At 40.6% G+C, this 23688-nt stretch overlaps 1 protein-coding gene across 1 annotated transcript in view; it reads right to left on the bottom strand.

Annotated features, from left to right (window-relative positions):
• LOC126094552 (protein groucho) overlaps positions 1-23688 on the bottom strand; it is a 701311-nt gene that overhangs the window by 44768 nt on the left and 632855 nt on the right. The window contains exons 11-13 of the mRNA XM_049908986.1: positions 20584-20745; positions 19877-20086; positions 12390-12469 (exon numbers count right to left, since the gene is read on the bottom strand). Of these exons, the coding sequence (XP_049764943.1) occupies positions 12390-12469; positions 19877-20086; positions 20584-20745 (452 nt within the window). The remainder of the gene's footprint in view (positions 1-12389; positions 12470-19876; positions 20087-20583; positions 20746-23688) is intronic.

Raw genomic sequence — 23688 nt, 5'->3', positions numbered from 1 at the left:
CCTCTGCCGTATGCCTGCTTCTGCATTGACCTAATTTTGCATGACAACACTTAGGACCCAGGACACTGCCCCCTGTTCAAGAAGTTGCCATGTGACATAGAAATGCAATAACTTCTGCATGGTCAGCCCCGGACAGCTGTATCTAAACCTCCCAATGCCAGCCTGTCATTATCGACCAGCTGGGCTATATTGTGACATCCAGACAATGCTGCACCAATGATACTACTGTCACTGGACCTCAAATCTTTGACTGCCACCCGATCATCCAGGTATTTGAAGGAAGGAAGATTACTGTTTAATGTTCCATCAACAACTAGGTCATTAGAAACAGAGCTCAATTTCAGAATGCTTCAGGGATGGAGAAGAAACTCAGCCATGCCCTTTCAGAGAAACCATCCCAGCATTTGCCTGAAGCAATTTAGGGAAATCACGGAAAACTTAAATCTGGATGGCCCAAACGTGAATCCAGTATACTAACCCCTGTGCCACCTCACTCAGTCTGGGTGTTTGGGCACCTCAGCACTCTGCTGCTTTCCTGTGCCTATGATGCCAGGGTCTAGCCATCTCACTCTCTGCATCTGACAAAGTTGAAACTTAGGACTCCTTTGCCCTGTGCCACTGGAGCCAGTTGCAGTCTGCTGTATTCTTGGTGATAGCAGCTGACATCTGGCCATCCAGCTACGAGCTGGTAATACAAGACATTCCTCGACAAAATGGCAGCACACAGTCTGCACTAGTGATGACAGGATCGAGCTGCAAGTTCAGCACACTGAGAGACTCCATGTCAATGTATCTGGCATAGCCACTAGCAGCATCATAGACTGAAAAATGTAAATAAACAGTAATAAAGGTTTTTTATAGCCATTTAGTGTTTTCTTCTTCTCACCATCATATTTGGTGTCAGAAGAACCACTGGAGATGAAGATGGATAACCAATGGAAGATAGCAGTCAGTTCCATGGTTCTGTAGAAAGCACAATTTAACAGCAGCACCTTTCTGAAGAGGAAAGGGGAGTGGATGGATGGAAAAGAATACCGACTGATCAAAAAACTACCACAAGAAGAGAAGGCAGGAAGACAGAACTCTGAAGAATTACCATGGACAGCAGCACTATCTGTATGGAGCAGCTCAGATTTTTTCAAATCACCTGTGGGATCCCTACATCCTTGGGCTTGATCTCTCCCTATTTTTTCCACAATGTCAGGATTAGATAGCATTGTAGTATTCAGTGAAGGACTAAGGCTTGAGTCATTCAATCCTGTAACACACACCCAGTGCAATTTACCTGGGCACTCCGTCCTGTGCATCAACCACACCAAATACTTTGCTGAGTATGCCACCAAAATGGGCGTTTCGCCAGCCACTGCCAAGAGACTGCCTGGATGAAGTGTGGGAAACTTTGGGTATCCCAAAAACCTAGGTAATTTTTTAAGGATAAGCCAGAATAGCTGTAAAGCTTTTGTTTGAAATAAGAATTTACAGAGGAAATAAACTGAGGATGTTAAGGATGATAGCTGTACCATATATGCCAAGACAAGAACTGGGCAAAATGTGACCCTAAAAGAAAATAGTTAACAGGTACTGCTTATCTGATAAGGGTAAGCTGTGGTACAGTGACAATGAATCAGAAGAAGAGTAAGGAGTCGAATGAATTAGAACAAGAATAAGGAGTTGTAAAAGTATTGTTTGGTAAGGTTTTATTGTCTTCGCATCATGTTGCATCGTCTCAAAACAGTATAAGTAATGATATGCCCCACAGGCACGAGACACATCACTAGCCACGGTGTCATCAACTAGACTGCCCCACATCTCTTGAGAAGCATTATTCATGGTAGTAATAGATTCACCAACAATAGCCGGCCAACAGAAAGATTTGACACAGTGGGAAAGTCTTTCAGATGTTAGGAAGATGTGTGGAAGTAAAGGAATTAAAGTGTTTTTTTTTAATACATGGCACGGGTTTGGCTGGTATAGCACCTGTAGCCAGGGAAGAATTAAGGAGAATTACAGAGTTATTGGATAGCACATATGGAGCTGGTATAGCACCAGTAGTGAAAAAATTACTGGATTAGTGTACACTACAGGTGGAGCTGGTATAGTACCTATACCGGGGTTAGTGGTATTGGAAAGCTTTTGAAGCAGGGCAACTGTATAAAACTCTCAGAGCGAGAAGAATTAATTAAGTGTGAAAAGGGTAATAGTTTATGGAATGTCTTGAAAACGTGACCAAAGCATGGTTGCCATGGATTTCTTAATGTTGTAAATAAATTTTTCTGCATTGCTACAGTATAAAAATGCAGTGCTGTCAAGTTCACACAGGCCAGAATCAACAAACAATAGGCCAGTGCACATACCATTCAGTTCACATAGGTCATATTGTTCCCCACGGGTTAAGGAAGGGATTAGTCCTTAGTATGTATATTCTAATTGACAGTCATTAACAATAGGTAGTAAGTTATCAGTCTAAACTTGTAGAAAATGATACGGGGAGGAGTAGATATGAGGAAATCAGATTGTAGTGCTGGGAAGCCACCCTGATACTCATTCCTTCTGCCATCATGAACCCAAAAGCCACTTACCAGTGAAGAATGTTCTAACCAAGAACACAGCCAATCATGAACCAAAAACTAACTGTGTGTACCAAGTACAAGTGAAACAGCAAAGGAAGTGTATATAGCATGCATGATCAACTGAAGTAGAGGGCACAAAGCTTAAATAATTGTAAATAAGTCAGTGCTTATGTTGAAGCCAGTTCACAAACAGGAATCTGGAGAGTCAGGTTTTCCTAGGACAAAGGAAGTGTAATGCCATGGACCTAGGCCACAGCCCCGTCTTGTAATTAGGACATTAGAAGCTGCCTCCAGTAGCCACAGTCAGCGAATCGCTGACGCAGCACCTCTCCGCCATCTACCTGTTTCCACACTGACCTCCTCCCGCGTGGTGAAAGTGGTGACACCAGTCACTGGCCCCTGTTTGAAATGTTACCACATGACACAGAAATGCAATAACTTCTGCATGATCAGCCCCAAACAGCTGTATTTAAACTGCCTGAGACCAACCTATCACTGTCTAAGAGCTGGGCCATTTTGCAATGCCCAGTCTGTGACAGTCAGTACCACATCAATGACGTGGCCGCCACCACTCGAACTTCCGACTGATGCCTGACTTCCTGGGTGCTTGGCCAGTTCAGCACTCTGCTGCCTTTGTGGGTCAATGACACTTGGAGTTCAGCCACCTCCTCATCTGCTGAGGTTCAAACTGAGGACTCTTTCGCCCTGTGCCACTGGGACGAGTTGCAGTCTGCTGTATTTTTGATGACAGCAGCCAACACTTAGCCATCTGCTACAGGCCAGTAACACAAGACATTCCTTGATACACCAGCAGCAGTGGTAGTGGTGCATGGTCTGTGTTACCACTAACAGGTCTGGGCTGAGAGATCAACAGACAAGGAAATGCCCCGTCAGCGCATTTGCCACATTTGCCAGGGACCAACACTAACAGCATCAAAGACTGATCACTGGAAATAAATAGTGATAAAGGGTTTCTTGTATCCAAGAGCTGTCTTCTTCATCTGCACCCATATCCATCTCCAGTAGAGAATCACCACACCAAACCACCTAGAGACCTAGTTATAGTGTTGTGTGTGTGTGTGTGTGTGTGTGTGTGTGTGTGTGTTTTTTTGACAGTCCTGAAGGTTAAGTTATGGCCAGTAATTGTGTCTCATAATTACATGGTTTTCTTTTGTTAAATTTTCTTTGGATCAATTATGTGTTAGTTTACAACAGTTGGGAACAGTTTATAATGAAAACCCCTACTAGGATAACAAAAATCATTGACTTCTGCTAACTCTTGGTCTTTTAGAATTCTCATTTTTTTGTTCAGTATACTGTCACACAAGAAGCTGAGTAGCACAGTCACTGTGGTGTAGTGATTATGATACTAGACTGCTGCATGGAGGATCGTGAGTTCAAAACTCACCTGAACTGTAAAATTGTAATTTCTATATTCAGTTCAAGTACATTCTAGAAGTACCCACAAATGTCAAGAATCATTGTACTGGAATGTTGTGTAACTGTATATATACAGTATGTGTTCTGGCCAGAGGCAGTTCGCTCTGCGCTATTGTATGTGCAAGTGCTGAATAAACCTTCATTTAGTGAAGTTAGTGTTCGTCATTCATCTAATTACACCTTCTTCTATGTGTTATTATTGTGGTGGAGACACTGGGTATTAGAACCTGTGATAGCGCACATTATCGACAGTGGCTCCCATCAGGCTACGACAGAGCCGCTGTTTACGTGGCAAGAAACCCGAGTTTGAGCCATATTCAACAGATCGCCATCTATCGGAGACAGAAGAAGAAGAGGATGTTATGATGACAGCAACTGTGTGCCACCACATGAGACATCCTTCCAGGTTCTTTGGTGACAATGGCCAAGATCCAAACAAGTGGCTGAAGTTACATGAGCATATAGCCAAATTTAACAAATGGGATGACACCATGTGTTTGGCTAACGTATTTTTCTACTTGGAGGGCACTGCCAAGCAATGGTACAAGAACAACAAGGAGAAGTTCACAAGTTGGGAAGTATTCCAGGAGGAACTGCGCAAGTATTTCGGTGACATACAATGACAGAAGTGCTGAAGATAAATTAAAGTGCAGGGCACAGTGTCCAGGGGAAACTACAGCATCCTACATTCAAGACGTCTTGGAGCTGTGTAAAGTAGTAGATCCTAGAATGAAGGAGGAAGATAAGGTTGCACATCTCATGAAGGGTGTTGCTGAGGACATGTATCAAGCCCTACTGTTGAAGGAGGTTTTGACAGCAGACGTCTTCATAAAATGGTGCCAGTATATCGAGACAATGCATCAAAAAAGAATTATACGAAAGAAGTTTGAAAGGCTTCCAAACATCGTATCAATGTCTGTGATGGAGGAACGAATTGATTTCACAAGTGTTCTTTGTCAGATAGTGAGAGAGGAAGTTCAGAAGGCACTTGGATTGCAAGGCAAGCAAAAAACTGAGACGCTTCAAGAGGTCATAAGGGAGGAAGTGGAACAGACATTGAACCAAATCTCTCGTCCTTCATTTCCCTTTAAAACAGTGAAAAAGTCGAGACCCAGGTGAAGTTATGTTCCTACAATGCCGCATGAGGAACCTGTTTGGGCACCAAGGAAGATTGACGTCTGCATGACCCAGGATAACCAACCAGTATGTTTCCACTGTGGGCAATCAGAACATGTGGTGCACTATTGTCTAGAAAGGCGGCAGATATTTGATGACGCCCGCGCCAGAAGACAGCAGACCAATCTTAGCTGACGTCAACTCCGGGACGACGTAGGTCACCATCACCGCAAGCTAGCTGCTGGAGAGGATGCTCCCCAACATGCCGATCAAGGTCTCCATCGTCGTTTAGAAGCCCCTGCCAATCACCTACCTGCCGCAACATGGAAAACTAAAGGGTGCGACCTAGCTTGGAAGTGAGGCCGCCGAAGAGGAAAATTCTCCACCATCAATCACTACAAAAATGATAAGAAACTAAGTCGATATCCTCATGGATGGCCGACCAGTCCCAGCTTTTGTGGCCTCAGGAGCATCATATTCAGTCATTTTGGAGAAGTACTGTCACCATTGCAGAAAACCGTATTCGTCAACAACAAAACATCTCTGCTGAAGGTGGATAATGGGAAATATGTAAAACCTACAGGAAAATGTACCATTCATGTGGGTATAAGTGGCCATACACAGCCCTTAGAATTCATCATCTTACAAGAGTGTAATCATGATGTCATTCTCAGATGGGACTTTTTGAAAGCTTCTCAGGCAATTATAGATTGTGGTCGCTCGAAGATTATACTAGACAAGATGAGATACTGTGGACAGGAAGATGTGCATCCGTGTGGGTGGAGACTATGTGTGCTGGATGAAGTGATCATTCCTGCAGTCAGCACTAGAAAGGTGGCTGTCACGTGTCATGTCATGTGTCAACTCATGAATCTTGTAGTGGAATGTAAGAGAAGCATACCACTGAAGAATAACTTGGTCATCCCAGCCTCTGTCGTCTTGTTTAAAAATGGATTCGGTGAATTGTGGATAGTTAACTGTCACTGAGAACCGCAGATCCTTCCAAGATGCATGTGCGTAGCAGACACTGAGCCTTTAATTGGCGAACAGCTGAGCATCATAGAAACCTCCCATGCCAAGTCTATGGGCGTAATTGGTGCTACCACTAAGAGACAAGATCTTATAGCTCGACTATCACCAGATCTCACAAAGGAACAATAGAAGAAGCTACTTGCCATTCTTCAAGAGTTCTCTGAATGCTTCAATCCACAGGTGAAGAGCAAATAAGACAAATCGGCGGTGACGCACTGCATTAGCACTTTAGACCACCAACCAATAAGCCAGAGAGCATACTGTATGTCAGCAATGGAATGTCAAATAATTCGCGATGAAGTACAGAGCCCATGGTCATCACCAGTGGTTCTTGTCAGGAAGAAGGATAGAAGTTGGCGCTTTTGTGTTGATTACAGAAAGCTTAATAAGATAACCAAAAAGGACGTTTACCCCCTTCCACGAATTGATGATACACTAGATTGTCTGAAGAGGGCTAAGATTTTCTCAACCATGGCCATGTACTCAGGACACTGGCAAATCGAAGTAGATGAGGCTGATCGTGAGACAACTGCATTCATCACCCCTGAGGGCCTGTATGAGTTTAAGGTAATGCTGTTTGGTTTGTGTAATGCACCAGCAACTTTTGAACGGATGGTAGATAATATTCTAAGTCATCTGAAGTGGACGATGTGTCTTTGTTATTTAGATGACATTATAGTGTTCTCAGAGACATTTGATGAACACACAAAAAGACTGAGGGCCGTTCTTAAGTGTCTCCAACAAGGCGGATTGAAACTTAATCCAAGACAGTGCCTCTTTGAAGCAAAAAAAATCAAAACACTTGGACCCCTTGTCTCAAACAAAGGCATGTGGCCAGACACAGAAAAGGCAAGATCTATAAAGGAATTTCCTATTACTAAAAGTATTAGTGATGTGAGAAGCTTCCTCGGATTATGTTCTCATTACCGTCATTTTATCAAAGACTTTTGTATGCCAGGCCACTCCAAGAGTTATTAAAAGCTGATGATAAAGTTATCTGGGGTGGTGCTCAACAAGATTCTTTCGATGTGCTGCAAAAAGCTCTGATGACTGACACTGTACTTGGTATGCATGATGAGAAAGCACCTACACAACTACACACAGATGCCAATGGGTATGGGATTGGTTCTGTTCTGGTGCAAATTTCGGATGGAAAAGAGAAGGTTATAGCCTATGCTTCTAGGACACTTACAAAAGCCAAGAGAAACTACTAAACTACAGAAAGAGAATGTCTTTCTGTGATCTGGGCCATGTGCGAATTTCAACAACATCTCTATGGAAGGCCATTCACAGTTGTTACAGACCATCGTTCTCTTTGTTGGTTGACAGATCTTAAGGATCCAACAGGATGACTCGCCAGGTGGGCACTACGCCTTCAAGAGTGTGACATTACCATAGTGTACAAAAGTGGAAGAAAACACCAAGATGCTGACTGTCTCTCAAGAAATTGACGAAGATAGTGACTGTCTTGCTGGACTCCAGGATCTCTCTGCTGAGCAGAAGAAGGACACCAAGATATCTCAAATTATGCTTGCCTTAAATCAGTCAGAGGATGTGAAAGGAAAATTTAAGGTAGTTAATGGATTACTTTGCAAGAAAAACTTTGATCCATTTGGAAGGAGGTGGCTACCAGTGATTCCTAAACACATGCGCTTAGATGTTCTACAGAAATTCCATGACGCACCTGATGCTGGACATCTAGGATTTATTAAGACATTCGATAGAATCCGCAAGAGATTTCTCTGGCCAGGTTTATTTAGGAGTGTCCGTCACTATGTGTCACTCTGTTCAGAGCTCCAGAGGAGAAAGGCAGTTCGTCAGAAACCACCTGGCCGACTAATACCAATTCCACCAGCTGAAACCCCTTTCCAGTGTGTTGGGATTGACCCCCTTGGATGATTTCCAACGTCTGCTAGTGGCAATAGATGCACTGATTATCTGACATGCTATGCCATTACAAAAGCCATGAAAACAGCCGAAGCATCCAAGGTAGCCAAATTCATCATGGAAGACCTTGTATTAAAACACGATGCCCCAAGTTCGTTAATTACAGATCGAGGTAAAGTTTTTAAATCGAATCTTGTGACAGAGATAAACCGTTGGTGCAACATTACTCATCACACGATGACTGCCTACCATCCGCAAACTAACGGGCTAACTGAATGCCTTAATAAGACCTTGGCTGACATGCTACCAATGTTCATCAATGTTGAGCAGAGCAACTGGGATGAGGTGCTACCTTTCACGACATTTTCCTACAACACCGCCAAACAAGACACCAAAGAATTTACGCCATTTTTCCTGGTGCATGGGCATGAGGTGACTACGACGATGGACACTGTATTTCCGTTACATCCTGATGACGTGGACGATGACTACATCGATCAGGTGTTAGCCAGAGCTGAGGAAGCTCAGCAGTTAGATCGACTCCACACGCTGCAGGCTCAAGAAAACAATCGTCAAAGGTATGAAGCGAGCCACTGCCTTGTTGTCTACACGCCTGGTGACCTTGTCTGGATCTTCACTCCTGTTTGGAAGGTTGGTCTCTCTGAGAAGCTCCTTATAAGGTTGGACCTTATAAGGTTGTAAGACAGTTGTCTGACGTTACTTATGAAGTTGAAGATTTCGCCCCCAACATAAGACGATGAAAGATCAGAGATACGGTCCACGTCCTTTGAATGAAGCCCTAAAAGGATCCCGCAACCCAGGGTAAATTCGAAGCTCTAACAACAGGAAACAAGCGGAAAGGTGATGAAGAGCGTAGCGGCAAAGGAACTTCTAAGATCACCGCCAGGGCGAACATGTCATCAGGAGACAGAATATGCAGAACCGATGACTCGTCCCTGGACTAGGAGGACATAACACCGAGATGCTGTTTTCTTAAGGAGGGAGCAATGTCGCAGAAGAAGCTGATTAGCACAGTCACCGTAGTGTAGTGGTTTGATACTAGACTGTTGCATGGAGGGTCGTGAGGTCAAAACTCACCTGAACTGTAAAATTGTAATTTCTATATTCGGTTCGAGTACATTCTAGAAGTACCCGCAAATGTCAAGAATCTTTGTACTGGAATGTTGTGTAACTGTTTATATATCGTATGTGTTGTGGCCGGAGGCAGTTTGCTCCGTGCTCTTGTATGTGCAAGTGCTGAATAAACCTTCGTTAAGTGAAGTTAGTGTTCGTCATTCATCTAATTACACCTTCTTCTATGTGCCAATATATTATGAGAAAGCAAAGCAGGAATTATAAAGTATATTGTCACTAAGAATATTTCACTGCTTATTCTTTAGAATATATTTTTGTTGTTTTTTCTTAGATTGTCATTCAAATTATATACTGAATTTTTTTTATTTAATATTTAAATGTTTATAAAACTCACTCACAGTAAATGCAGAACTTAAAAAGAAACACAGAATCAAATGGAAAGTAGCTTCAGAAGGAGGCAATTACGAGGGCCGTTCAGAAAGTAACCTCCGGTTGATTTAAAAAAATACACCAAGTTAAATAAAAATATTTTAATATATACATCTTACAACTACATCTTTGCACTATTTTTCTACATAGTCTCCATAGCGATTGAGGCACTTATCGTATCTCTTCACAAGCTTTGAAATTCCTTCTGCATAAAATTCACCCGCTTGTGCCTGGAGCCAGCCTGTGACCGCATCTTTGAGCTCTTCGTCGCCATCAAACCGCTGTGACCCGAGCCATTTCTTCAAATGCATGAAGAGGTGATAATCACTTGGCGCCAGGTCTGGGCTGTAAGGTGGATGGTTGATAACGTCCCACTTGAAGGACTCAAGAAGGGCCGTTGTTCTGCGAGCAGAGTGAGGACGGGCATTATCGTGCAAAAAAACGATACCGGAAGTCAGCATACCACGGCGTTTGTTCTGTATAGCCCGTCGTAACTTTTTTATTGTTTCACAGTACACGTCTTGATTAATGGTCGTACCACGTTTCATGAATTCAACCAACAACACCCCTTTGGCATCCCAAAACACCGTTGCCATCAGTTTTCTGGTAGAAAAATCTTGCGAGGCTTTTCTTGGTTTGGTAGGCGAATTTGAATGTGCCCACATCTTTGATTGTTCTTTTGTCTCAGGGTTCACGTACTTAATCCAGGTTTCGTCACCGGTCACGATTCTGTTTAACAATGGTTCTCCTTCGTCCTCATAACGTGACAGAAAGTCTAATGCAGAGGCCATTCTTTGAGTTTTGTGGTGGCCGGTAAGAATTTTGGGCACCCATCGTGCACAGAACTTACGGTAACCCAATCTTGCTGTCACTATCTCGTACAAGAGAGTCTTAGAAATCTGTGGAAAACCAGTAGACAACTCCGACATTGAGAAACGTCGATTTTCACGAACTTTTGCATCAACTGTCTGAACGAGTTCGTCAGTCACCAATGATGGTCTACCACTCCTCTCTTCATCATGAACGTTTTCTCGTCCACTTTTAAATAAACGTACCCATTCACGGACAACTCCTTCACTCATAACTCTTGGTCCGTACACGGCACAAAGCTCACGATGAATAGCTGCTGCAGAATATCCTTTGGCTGTAAAAAACCTTATGACAGCACGCACTTCACATTTGGCGGGGTTTTCTATTGCAGCACACATTTCAAACTGCCACAAAAACTAAACTAGCGCAGGTACGACGTTCACTCGACCACGGCTTGATGCCGACTGACCTGTTGAGTGCGTGAACGCACAGATGGCGTTGCTACTCCCCCCACAACCCGCACTGTGACCGATCGGAGGTTACTTTCTGAACCGCCCTCGTATCAACATGAGACTGTAAATAAAAGCGTGCAAACAATATACACAGTAAACTAAACATAAATGAATCACAAAGTAGAGTATTTAGGCTTGAAACAATTAACTCTGTTAATGCTGGCATCTTCAAGCAAGATTAAGCATTAGGAACATATCCTATGTATACAGATTTTTAATCACAGCAAATAAACTGTCACTCAATACCAGAGAATGACTAAAGACAAAAACTTATAGAATGTTTTCAAGCAATCCTGAAACTGCAACACGTGCTGGAAATTACAGTGTCAACGAATAATACTTTTACCAGTTAGCAAATAGCATTATTCTGAAGCTATTTCACAGGACAACAAAGAATCGGATACAAAATAACTAATCATGATGCATTACACTTCAAATGCAACCAGCTATTACCCCAAATAGAGCACAATACCGCCTCTCGAGACTCCATTCTAGGTTCATTCTGTTTCTAGTGTATGTAATGAGTTGCCCATAAATATCGTTTCTTCACAGTTTGGTTTGCAGATGATGCATTCGTACTGATCAAAAGTAATGATGTCATAAATAAATAAATAAAATAAAATAATAAAGACAGAGAAGAAAAGAAGAAAAAGAAATCAGGTTCAACTGAAGAGACTAGTATCATGTAACTGGGTTGAATTGGAAAATTTCATAATCCTACATTGTACAATTCAGCAAAGAGATGAAAATAGAACATGACCAACAATATACGGAAGAAGACAGGGCTAGTGATTCAGAAGTTTGATATATCTTTCAAATTATTCTCTGTCTGCATACTGGGCTCTTTGATAGTTGCACTTATACCTTGATCAGAATAAGAAAGTGACTGAAATATAATTTCATAGATCAACTACCATACCTACAACCAATCTAAGAATGAATTGTGTCACACTTTCTGGTCTACCCTCCTGTACCATACCAATTTGCTATTTGACGTGTGTTACAACAGTCAGTAGCAAATCACATCATCACGCACCAATGTAATGTGCTTCATTTCTTCAAGTATTGTGTTTATTTTCTGTAACAAAATTTTTGAAGAAGCATTGAAGAATGGGCAGAAAAGTGATAAGTCTTTTATGACCAACAAGCAACTTCAATATTGCATGTTAACAGTAGAATATGAATGTATCCAGTAGGGAACACCAACGCTGTTGCCACCACAGGGCATAGCAGTTGTTAAAGTAATGGCAAACTAAGAACGTCCCCCTTGATGGAACTCTATGGTTGACTATCAATCACTTTGCTATTCTGTTCCCAATACGAGTGTAATTGTATTATTACTAGCTAGGTTTCCATTGCAGAAAAAAACCATGCACATGATGAGAATGGAGGATCATGACAAGACAAAGGAGGAAAAGTTAGAGAGAACAGGGAAATCACAAACAGTGTTATGATATTATGATCTATATTTTAGTTTATAGCAACTACTTTAACTTACGGTTTTCCGCCAGGGATGCCACCTAGTCCATTTGCACTAAGCCCTGGAGTTCGCACATGCGGATGAGAATCGTACCCCAACTGTAAGACACAGAGAACATACTACATTAGCTAATGCATTAGACAACAAATCAAGGTAGATGTATTTTGCAATGATCCATGATAATAGTTTATTGGATTAATCAAAACAAATGTGAATATCAATTATTTCAGCTGACAGCCAGATAGAGCTATCAACATCTTACTAAAATAGTGCTGTAATCAAGCTGAAGGTTGAGCTGAATGCCACAGTGCACTGCAGCAAATTGTCCTTTCGGAGATTACATGCCCTTGCCTCCTTTTGACCCCTTGCCTCCTTTTGACCACTGCAACTCAACCATCCAGTTATGAGAAGGACCCAGAGCTTTACTGGAAACTAAATCATAAAATAATACACCATTCCTCGTACACATGGAACAATTTTAGGAACTATCAGAGAAACCTGGTGTCGCTCAGGTACATATTTGTAACTGTGCCTGAGATTTCACACCCAGGGATTTTATTTTTGACTTATAAAGCTTCTTTGTATACAAATTTTGAAGTAGTGTGACAGGGTACATGAACAAAGAGCTTGCTTGCTTCAATAACAGGGGAGAAAGCCACATAGACCTGCCCATGTGGAAAGCAGCTGACACCAAGGTCTACGCCCAATACTTGCAGCGTCTGGCCTTGAGCTTTGTTTAAAGGATGTTTAAAGCAAAAAGGTAAATCATTACGTATAAGTGGGATTCACAGTGTAAAAACTCATTGGACTGCACCATTTCCCATCAACATTTCTGCTTATATGATTGGAGAGAAGTAACTTTAAGCCACTGTTAGTGAAGGATTGTGAGGAGCAGGATAATGCATAACACTCTTGATCACATCACATTTTAACTTTGGAAGGACTTCCCAAAGAGCGAATTAAAGCCTGATATTCTCAGGCCACAGCAAGTCTCACCTCATGATCTTTGTTGAATTCTGCACACTGCATAGACCTCAGTATTTTACCCATTCTGGTGTATTCAGAAAGACTTGATGTTTTTAGGCATTTTTAATCATAATTGAAATTAAATGTAATGGGTAGGCACCCAAATCATAGAGCAAACTTAGTAAACTTGCTTTCCTAGCAAAGAATACAAACAAAACCTATTGAAAGAAGCAAAGCAATGTTGTTAATTTTTTAAGACACAAAGAAAAACTAGTAAATCCATAAATACTAGCCCAATAAATTCACTGTTAGTTTGTATTCGTAAAGGTAATATTGTGGCACTTAGTGCTGTTAGTGACATAAACTTCTAAAAATACATGCCACTGAGTTAAGAAACATAACAGTGCCATCAACTGGTTCTTTGGTGTACTATGCCATGGTGACTAAACATCTGAACTACTACACTGACCACATGATTTTAAACAAATCTTCAAATTAAGATATATTTTTCCATGTTCCAATTTTGATAAAATATCAATATATGTTGCCCCAAGCTACACCCAAGTTACCCATGAAAACCCCATGAAAATTCGTCTATCGGTTTTAGAGATTAGTGTGTTCAAACAGACAGACATGATGGCGAGTTGTGCAACAGTCTTAGTACCAATCAGCAGCTGAACCCCAGGCCTTTAAATCTGTGGTTGACACATAACATCTGGGTCATGAAATCATGATACATTCCTTACAAACTTCCATCAAGTAGCAAACCATTTTCCCAAGGCAGATACATTCCGTTACAGGTAAAAAAATTACTCATTTATTATAAAGTCATAACATGTCACATGGCACATATGAATTAACATGACACAAAATTCAAGTTTTGCAGGATTTCAAGTTCATTTAGGCTGGCGCATGACAGGCTGCTTTTTCTACTTCTAGTCTACAAACAAACTTCAATGGAGTTACATGCACTGTATGTACTATAGTCAGTCAAGATGGGAAAGCCTTTACTTACTTACGACAAATTTTCCACTCTAGACAAGTCGATCACTTTCTTATCTAAAGCCTATTATTTTCATCTAGCTGCATTTGAGTTCTGTCTACTATTTCTCATGGTATAATTATCTTTAATGTACAACATGAGCCAATACTAAGAAAGAAGTTATACAGGGATTGGACAAAAATATGCAAATACCATGGGGAATGCATGCTTGAACATAATTGTAGATGGTATGCAACACTGCAGGCTGTGACATTGTATTTGACCAAAAACAGCATCCAATATATTGCAAGTGTCAATCAGGGTCAGAATGGTGTTCTATGTAGCTGAGAGGGTATTATGTCAAAGTGAAATGGTTTTGGACTTGGACAAATTTCTGGTGCTAATATGGTGGGTACTCAGGTAATGAAGGAAGCCAAAGTGTTTGGTGTTTCAAGAAGCACCACATATATTTATACTGCATACAGGGAAAGTGAAAGAACATCACCTGATGAGTCATACGGGAAAGAAACTGTATGTTGAGTGATCATGACAGATGGACACTCAAGAGGATTGTAATGAAAAATAAGAGGATGAAGTTGCAAAAGTCACTGTAGAACTGAATCCTACATTTGAGAACCATGTCAGGGTCAAAACAATATGAAGAGAGCTCCAGAAGCAGGGAGTTACAGGGCAAGCTAGAATTCCAAAACCTTTCATCAGTTACACAAATGCCTGTAACAGGAAAACATGGTGCCGAAGCCATAAGCCTGGACTTTAGAGCAATGAAAGAAAGTCATTTGGTCACATGAGGCTTGTTTCACACTTTTTCCAACTTCTCACTGAGTTTACGTCCCACATGGGAAACATGGAGTGGGCTCTGTGATGATTTGTCAGTCATACCAGGTATTCCATGGGCCCCATGGTTACTCCGCAATGGCACGTTTTCTGTTTGTTTTCCAATGGTGATACTGTATTCTAAGAAGACGGAACTCCTGTTCACACTGCTCACATTGCTCAGGACTGGTTTTGTGAGCACGAGGATGAAACTCCCCTGGCCACCACAGTCACCATATCTCACTATTATTGAGCCTCTGTAGTTTACCTTGAAAAGAAGAGTGCGCAATCGCTCTCTACTTTCGTCATCAGTTTGCCACAATTTTGCAGGAAGAATGATATAAGATTCTCTTGAACCATGCAGGGCCTGTATTTAACCATTCTGAGCTTATGAAGCTATTTTGAATGACAACAGATTTCCTACATCATATCAGGCATGGTAATGTGTTGTGTATTTGGTGTTTCCATGTTATCCACCCTTGCAGTAATGTCAAGCAGTCTCAGCTTCAGTATTTCTATTAACTGAACTAACTAGACATAGTGGTTTCCAAAAACAGGTCTGAGGAAAACACAAAGTGCGGATGCCCTGATCTAGAAATGGAAGACAGCTCTGTTACAACTTTATTGTCTATATGTATAAAGCCTTCAATGGGCTACATAATTCTCATAAGTTATCTACAGATTTCCGAATAATGTGTTCATCTACTACATCATTTAAAACCTGGTACGATTCTAAACAATTATAGTGACTTCATTCCTGCAAAAGACTTACGAAAAAATGCTTTTAAAATCTTTCAATACAGCTTATGTTTTTGCTTCCTAAACCTTACATACAATCTTACCTAAAAATAAATCTCTAATCATATGATCGAACCTGCCTTGCATAAATGTAGCACTATGTTTTTTCTGGAAACACAGGCTTCCAGATATCTCCACGTTTTCATCAGTTTTGGCTTGCATGTAGCTGTTCTGCAGGTGTTTCCAAATCTTTAAGATCAATATTATACATATGGCAGAGGATTCTAAAGGGAGAACTTTGAGATAACTAATCATCAGACCTCTATATTTTGAATTTTCAGTGATGTAAACAATCTATACATAATAACAATAACTAAAACTCATAGCAATTTCTCTCAGTGATGATTGCCAGTCTCAAAGTCATACTTTACAATGGAACATAAAGTTTGTCATACTCTCTCCAATATACCTATAGTTTTCTGTACAATGAGAGAGGTAATTAGAAACCTACAACCCTATCCTCTTCAGTTTCTAATGGCATTTCATTCACAAATGACTTTGTGTAAACCAATAGCAAAAAATTCACGAGAATATAGTTGGGTTTATGAGCTAGCCTTGGGACCGAACCATCCCTTACAATGCAGTGATAAGGGTATCTGTTGTTCATGTACACACAGACATTAATATCAATATGTACCATTGTGTTTGAAGCCACAGTCTCTTAATGACAACAATAGGCACTGTCTGCAGCAACTGTGACAGCACTTCTGAAATTAACACCAGGTGATTTGCATCATGCAAATGGGATGGCAACAAACAAGGTTCTGTAAGCCACAAAGAATCACTACCAGTGATTGAGATGAGTGTGACAAATCACATGGTTATTGCGGCTGTTAAAAAAACCATCAAGGATTGATTTATCCATGAACACCAGACCCTATAGGATGACCAGCCTGCAATACTGCCTTGGATAATCTAGTGACAGAACTGACCTCTTGGTTCATATTCGTTTTGCCTCACAGCTTGTACACATTGTTTACGGTAGAGACATAATTACTGTTCCTCCAATAATCTCCATTTTGTGATAGTCAAAGTGTGCATTTCAAAGACAAGTTGACATATGCTGTTTGCTGAATTTGCCACATGATTCAAGACCCATTTCCTCACATTCTACTTTGTGAACAATTCTCCATTGCCTTTGGCCGGCACTTTGTAGCTTAAGTGACTCCGCTTCTTGTACATTTCGACCCACAGAAATAATTTCTTACAACTAACACTACAAGATCAAATGTATCTGGACACCTTTATGTAGTGCAGAATTGACCACTCAGTGTCAAAGAGGCAGATCCATCAGTATAAAAGAAGACAAGGAGAATTGTATAATCGGGTCAGAAGCAATAACAGCTGAATGGGCTGGTTAGGAGAGCTCAGTGACTTTAATGTGAATTGGTCACTGGGTGTCACCAGAGTAATAAATCCATCAGGGGCATTTCAACACTTCTAAAGCTGCCCAATTTTACTGTTGATGATGTTATTGTGAAGTGGAAATATGAAGAAACAACCACAGTAAACCAAGGTCAGGAAGACCTCGTGCACTAATGGAGAGGGACCATCAACAACTGGAGATGGTGTTTGTAAAAAAAGTCACACAAAAGCAGTGAAATGAACCACTGTTCGGTTCCAGCATGCTACCATCAGTCTAGCTAGCACAGTTACATGCATAGGGAGTTAAAAATAATGGGCTGTAATGGTTGAGCAGCTCCTCATAACATTACTGCAGTCAATGCTGCGTAATGCTTGAGCTAATGTAAAGCAGCACCACTGAATATGAGTGATTTGGAGTGATGAATCACTATAAACTGTGGGAATCCAAAGGAAGGGTTTGGCTTTGGTAAAATCCTGGAGAAAATTATCTGCCATCATGTGTAGTGTCAACAGTGAAGTATGGAGGAGCTGGTGTTATAGTATGGAGATGTTCGTCACTGTTAGTGCATGGGCCTCTTATTGCGAGTAAAGAAATATTAAATGTGGAAGGATATGGACACATTTTACAGCATTGAGTACTATGTACAATTTGTCACATGGATGGTGAGCATGCAGCATTTCAAAAGCTGTTGTATACAGATTTATATTTACATGCAAATAGCTGCCACCATCCTTCCCAGACAATGAGAATTCTCAGAACTTTGATTCACAATGCATACATCATTGTTGATGAGAGCAGTCTGCAGGAGGAGCTTCTAAATGTAAAGTGTGTTTCTGAAGCCAAAGGGTATCCTCCATAGCAGATATATAAAGTGCTATGAAGGAAACCAAAGATAGGCATCATGAATGCAGGAGGAAACAATGAAAGATTTAAATCCCTTGCTCTCCTCCATTTGTGTGAAGACAGCACCAATCTTGGGTTCTGTTAAAGATGAATGAATGATCCGGAAGGCTGTGGTTCGTAAGATACCCTGCAAGTGTGGACTTTCATTCAGCAGTAAGATGACTCACACGGTCCATGAAAGATATATGGAACACCATAGGTAACTCGGCTCTTACAGCCCAATAATTCACTTGTGGAAGAGCACTGCACTGACACTGGTCACAAAAAAATGAAAAAGTTGTTATATTAACTTAAGTATGTTGTTAAATTAACTTAATTATGTCATGTATTGGAAAATTTGACTCGTTCCACATCATTATGAAATATCGTATTCATGATCCATGGAACTAGTATTAATCTAATCTAATATAGGCTCATTCTGAAGCTGACTGAACGGTAATTGGCAAAATATTAAAATAAGTTGGATTTATGCAGCCGCACATCTGAAATTTAATGGAGTAGTCACTGTGCCATGAAAAAAGTGGAGATGATTGATTGACTAACTGAGGGGTGTTACGGAACTAAACAGAGATGATGCACAGTAGAGGGATAGTTCAGAAAAGATGACTGTTTACATAAAAATGACAACGCACCCTGTCATAAAGCATTATCTGTGAAGCACTGCTTTGTGAACATTAACATTCCTAAAATGGACTGGCCTGCTCAGAGTCCTGACCTGAACTCAAAGTAACACCTTTGGGATGAGTAAGAATGTCGATTTTGCTCAAGACCGCAGCATATAACTTCACTACCTTCTCTGGTTTCAGCTCTTGAGGAAGAATGGGCTGCAATTCCTCCACAGACATTCGACACCTCATTGAAAGTATCCCCAGAAGCGTTAAACCTGCCATGAAGACAGTAAGAGGCATTTGGATACTTTTGTTCATTTCATAGTCCATTCATTCAGGTTTTTTGGGCACTGCATAAATCTACCACACATGAAATGAATGTTTACAAGTACCTGTAACGAATAATACTCCATCTTTGACAACCTCTCATGAACTGCAGGCAGAGATGACCGCTGACAAGGTGACTGAGTACCGTTTTCAATGTTGATATGGTACATCACGGTTGATGTGAAACATAAGTATCCAGAAGCATGTACATCACACTCAATGCTCTTGTATGAACTACTCAGTTCCAGCTATTGGTCTCTCATTTCAAAGTATTCAGTTGACGATTATCTGCTGACTGTATAATTTTGAGGCTAAAGGTTTGTGACAACCAGTAAAAGAAGCTCAGCAGAAAGAAATAAAACTTCATGTTTGTATTCAGTCACTACTATTGCCTAGTTTGTTCATCAGACAGACCAGCAATAGTTCACGACCTGTATCAATTATTAGGATAGGGAGGGGAAGCTAAGCAAGAAATACATGCCGTTTCATGAGTGGAAGAGACTTTATGCTTATTATTCCCTTAGCTTTCAAGTAATTTGAGATTTGTTTTATTTTTATGAACTCGGGATATTCCATTTGTAACATTCAAATTTACAGGTGTAAAGGTAGTCAGACATTCTTCATAGAATATTCATAGCTGCGCATCACGTCGGGCAATCAAGCACCTATACTCCTTCAAAACAAACAAAAATAACCACTATCAAAGTAAAAATATAAGTACCATGGGTGGTCTTGAGTAAGGAGAGGGTGGCACACTGTTGTATGGGCTAGCATCATTACTTCTAGCTGCTCCAACTCCACCAGCCATAAGAGGGAATGGATATGCTCCTGGAGGAAGCACTACAGCAGGTACTCCTGATTTGCCTCCACTCGAACCTGGGGCGCCTGTAGGTGTTGTGGCTTTGGAGACAGGTGTGGATGGTTTATCAGCCTGCAACATAAGTATCATCAGAATTTGTTTTTTTTTCTGAAGTCAGTACTAACAGTTCAAAAATGCTTATGTTATTTTGTAAGCCACCTGCTTAACAAGCACAATTTGCTGGGTATATTCATTCACCTATTGAACCCAGAAAAGTACTAAAACAGCCAAATAAAAGCTCAAACTCGTCAAAACGACATGAACAGTGATCAGCATTTTTAGCTCACAGCTGTGTAATGCCACAGTGTTACAGAAATTCATAGGTGTCAACCTTCCAGCAAGATTACAATTTGTCAACTGAGCATTTACAGTACACTAAGAAACAATAACACTATAGTGTTAATGAAACATTCAATATCTTAATTTCTTTCCTCCTCAATGAAGAGAAATTATTTTGTTGATAGGTAGCAATGTTTTTGTTTCTTGTTATTGCAGTGGCAAAATGTGATATGAGATTTAGGAAATAAGTAACTGCTGTACAATATGATGCTGTGTACTCTGCATCTTACATCTTTACTTTTCAGAGATGGCGTAGACCGACTGGAACTGGAACCACTACGACTGGGTGGCCTCTCTGACTTAACACTGCCTAGACCACCGCTTTTCTCACCATTTTCTCTGATATCTGCCCCAGGATGATCACCACCATTGGGGTGAGGTGAATTAGGGTCCTGCAGAGAATACAAAAACAGAAAAGATGTTGTTTAGAGAAGAAAATTTTGCCTTTTTTCATCTAAGATAATGAATATCTACATTTACACTTCAAAAGTCACTTTAGGGTGTGTATCAGAGGGTACTCCTTGTACCACTGCCACTGTCCCCTCTAGTTGCAAATGGTGCATGGGAAGAACAACTTTTGATAAGCCTCCTTATGAACTCAAATCTCCCAAATTTTACCTTCAGGGTCTTTTCGTGATATATAAGGAGCGATCAAAAAGTTTGCTTTTGAATTCATCCCTGCAGCATATAAGCGATGTAGCATGACTCCGATGCGGGTATATGCACACTGACATGTAGGCAAAGGATTAGTGTGGCATTCATGTCTTTCCAATGTGCTTGCTGCAAATGCAGAAATGTGAACTATGGCAACATTAGTACGAAATACTTCCAAACAAGACCAATGGGCTGTTATTCTTTTCTTGTGTTCAAATGTGTGTGAAATCTTATGGGACTTAACTGCTAAGGTTATCAGTCCCTAAGCTTACACAATACTTAACCTAAATTATCCTAAGGACAAACACACACAACCATGCCTGAGGGAGGACTTGAACCTCCGCCGGGACTAGCTGCACGGTCCCTGACTGCAGCGCCTTAGACCGCTCAGCTAATCCCATGCAGCTATTCTTTTCTTAGATGCCAAATGATAAACATCAGTAGACATCCATTGGAGAATGAAGAATGTGTGTGGGGCTCCATGTCTGTCAAAACCCAACTGCAACAAGGCGTGCTGCTGCTTCATGATCACACATATTCTTATATCTCAAATGTTGGAGTGCTGAAGTTATGCTGAGTTAAGTGGGGGACAGTCAAGCACTCATCCTATAGCCCTGAACTCTCCCCATGCAATTATCTTGCCTTCAGTTCACAAAAAAGGCCCTGTCAGATGAGGATGTGCAGCACACAGTTCTAGACTTCTTCAGTAATGGGACACAGTGGTTTACCAAACAGGTATCTCCAAGCTGGTGCACTGGTGGGATGATTGCCTTAAAGGTCACGATCATTTTGCCTGTTCGGCATACTGATTCTGGACTGTACGGCTTTTCAAAGGAAACTTGTTGATCACCCCTATGTAGAAAGAAGCAATGTGTTGGCTGACTCCTGCAGGACCATATGCTCTCTGAATTTTAACTGTAAATTGCACCTTCATGCACAACGCCTCTCTTGTAGTGTCTGGACACATTCTGCATGGAGACACAATAAAGGTTGTCCTTGTCCTCATAATGTCACTAACCTGAAGCAGACATCCACCATGTTAGTTGCCCCAAACACTAGCTTCTGATGGAAGTGTTTTGACAAAAAGATGCCAGCTGGCATTATTTATGTGTGAACTAATCATTCTGATTATAGTCTGAAGTGTAAAGGAATAACATTTATTTTACATATATGATTTTTGGTTGTACTGTTTACTTTTACTGTAGTGGTTTTATTTCTGTCATATGACTTTAGATTTCTGATCAATCCAACTTTTAAAGCTCTCTGGATGAAAAATGTGAGAAGGAAAGATTTGAAACCAACCAAATAGAGCAAAATATGTTCTCACCATTTTCAGGAAGGGAATATTGTCTGAACATGAGTTTCATCAGCCCACATTAAGGAAAATGCTGGCTTACCAAAGCAGCCTTTTCACACATCATGCTTCTCTTCTTGGTTAATCAAAACATATAACAAAAAAGAAGTTATTTTAACAAGGTTAAACGTGTCCTATTACCACATGAAATATGCATTTCAGAGCGGAAAAATGCCTGAAAATGCCTTTCTGATAACGTTTTATTTGCAAAAGCACAGTAACACTTCCTATTTATAATAGCTGTTGTACACACAAGACAGATATTAAAAACAAGAAACAATCTTAAACAGCAGTTTACTGACGTTCTGAGGCTTCTAACATGGCAGAATTCTTCAAAAAAATGTACAGCGTAAGTCTGTAGTGACATCTCCATGACTTTCACACTCGAAAAACCTTTGAAAAAAAGTGCTTATATTCTTTGGAGATGTATTTCCTCTCTCAAGCACACCTGGCAAGGATCCCAGACTGAGGAAAAATATTCAAGGATTGGCTGAACAAGAATTTTCGTATAGTTTGAGTCTGTGGGCAAGTAGTGTGTAACCTGCCTTGCATCTAGTCTCATACTTATGAAGGAAGCAGTTGTCCACAAAATATTATGGGTTTCTCTTTGTGAAAATGAGAATCTCATAGATGCACATGCTTGTAATGGACATTAGATCTAGCCTTTCAAATAGAGGTTTGCAGTGTCAATTCTTTTTTTCTCCCACCATGGCTCGAATGATCTTTTTATCGTGCTATATTTAACGACTGAAACAAAATATGCACAACACAGTTTTTTAATTGCTAAATCAGTGATACTAGATAAGCTATTCATGACATACACAAGAGTTTTCAGTTAACACGAATGCCATCTACATGATCACTCCACACTAAATGATCACTCCACAACATATTTTTTGTTATTAACACACCACGGAATTTACACAGCTTGCAGTGTCCAATTTTTTGTCAACACAGCTTATTTTACTTATACATTATGCTGATTGTATTGTTATGAAATGAATAATATATTGTTTTCCAAAGTTAAATTTCAAATTATTATTTTTTTCCCTTGGCTCCACTTCCCCAAGTGTCTGCTAAATAAGGCGGATTAAGTCTTCATCGGCTTTACGGCAGACTATCACTGTTGAGTCATCTGCATTAAGGATAGTATCTGACTCAACCTGGCATGGCATTTCATTGATGTAATACAAAAATAATAGTGGCCATAATATTTAGCCTTATGAGACACCTAACTGTATGTGTTTCCAGCCAGAAAGGAATTTTTTGTCACTGTTATTTGCAAGTACTCTTTGTTTTCTGTTTGCCAAGTATGATGACATTTAAC

Source organism: Schistocerca cancellata, chromosome 8 (genome assembly GCF_023864275.1).
Source record: "Schistocerca cancellata isolate TAMUIC-IGC-003103 chromosome 8, iqSchCanc2.1, whole genome shotgun sequence".
Lineage (NCBI taxonomy): Eukaryota > Metazoa > Arthropoda > Insecta > Orthoptera > Acrididae > Schistocerca > Schistocerca cancellata.
The sequence above is the reverse complement of the archived record's forward strand: the minus strand, read 5'-3'. Positions and strand labels throughout refer to the sequence as shown.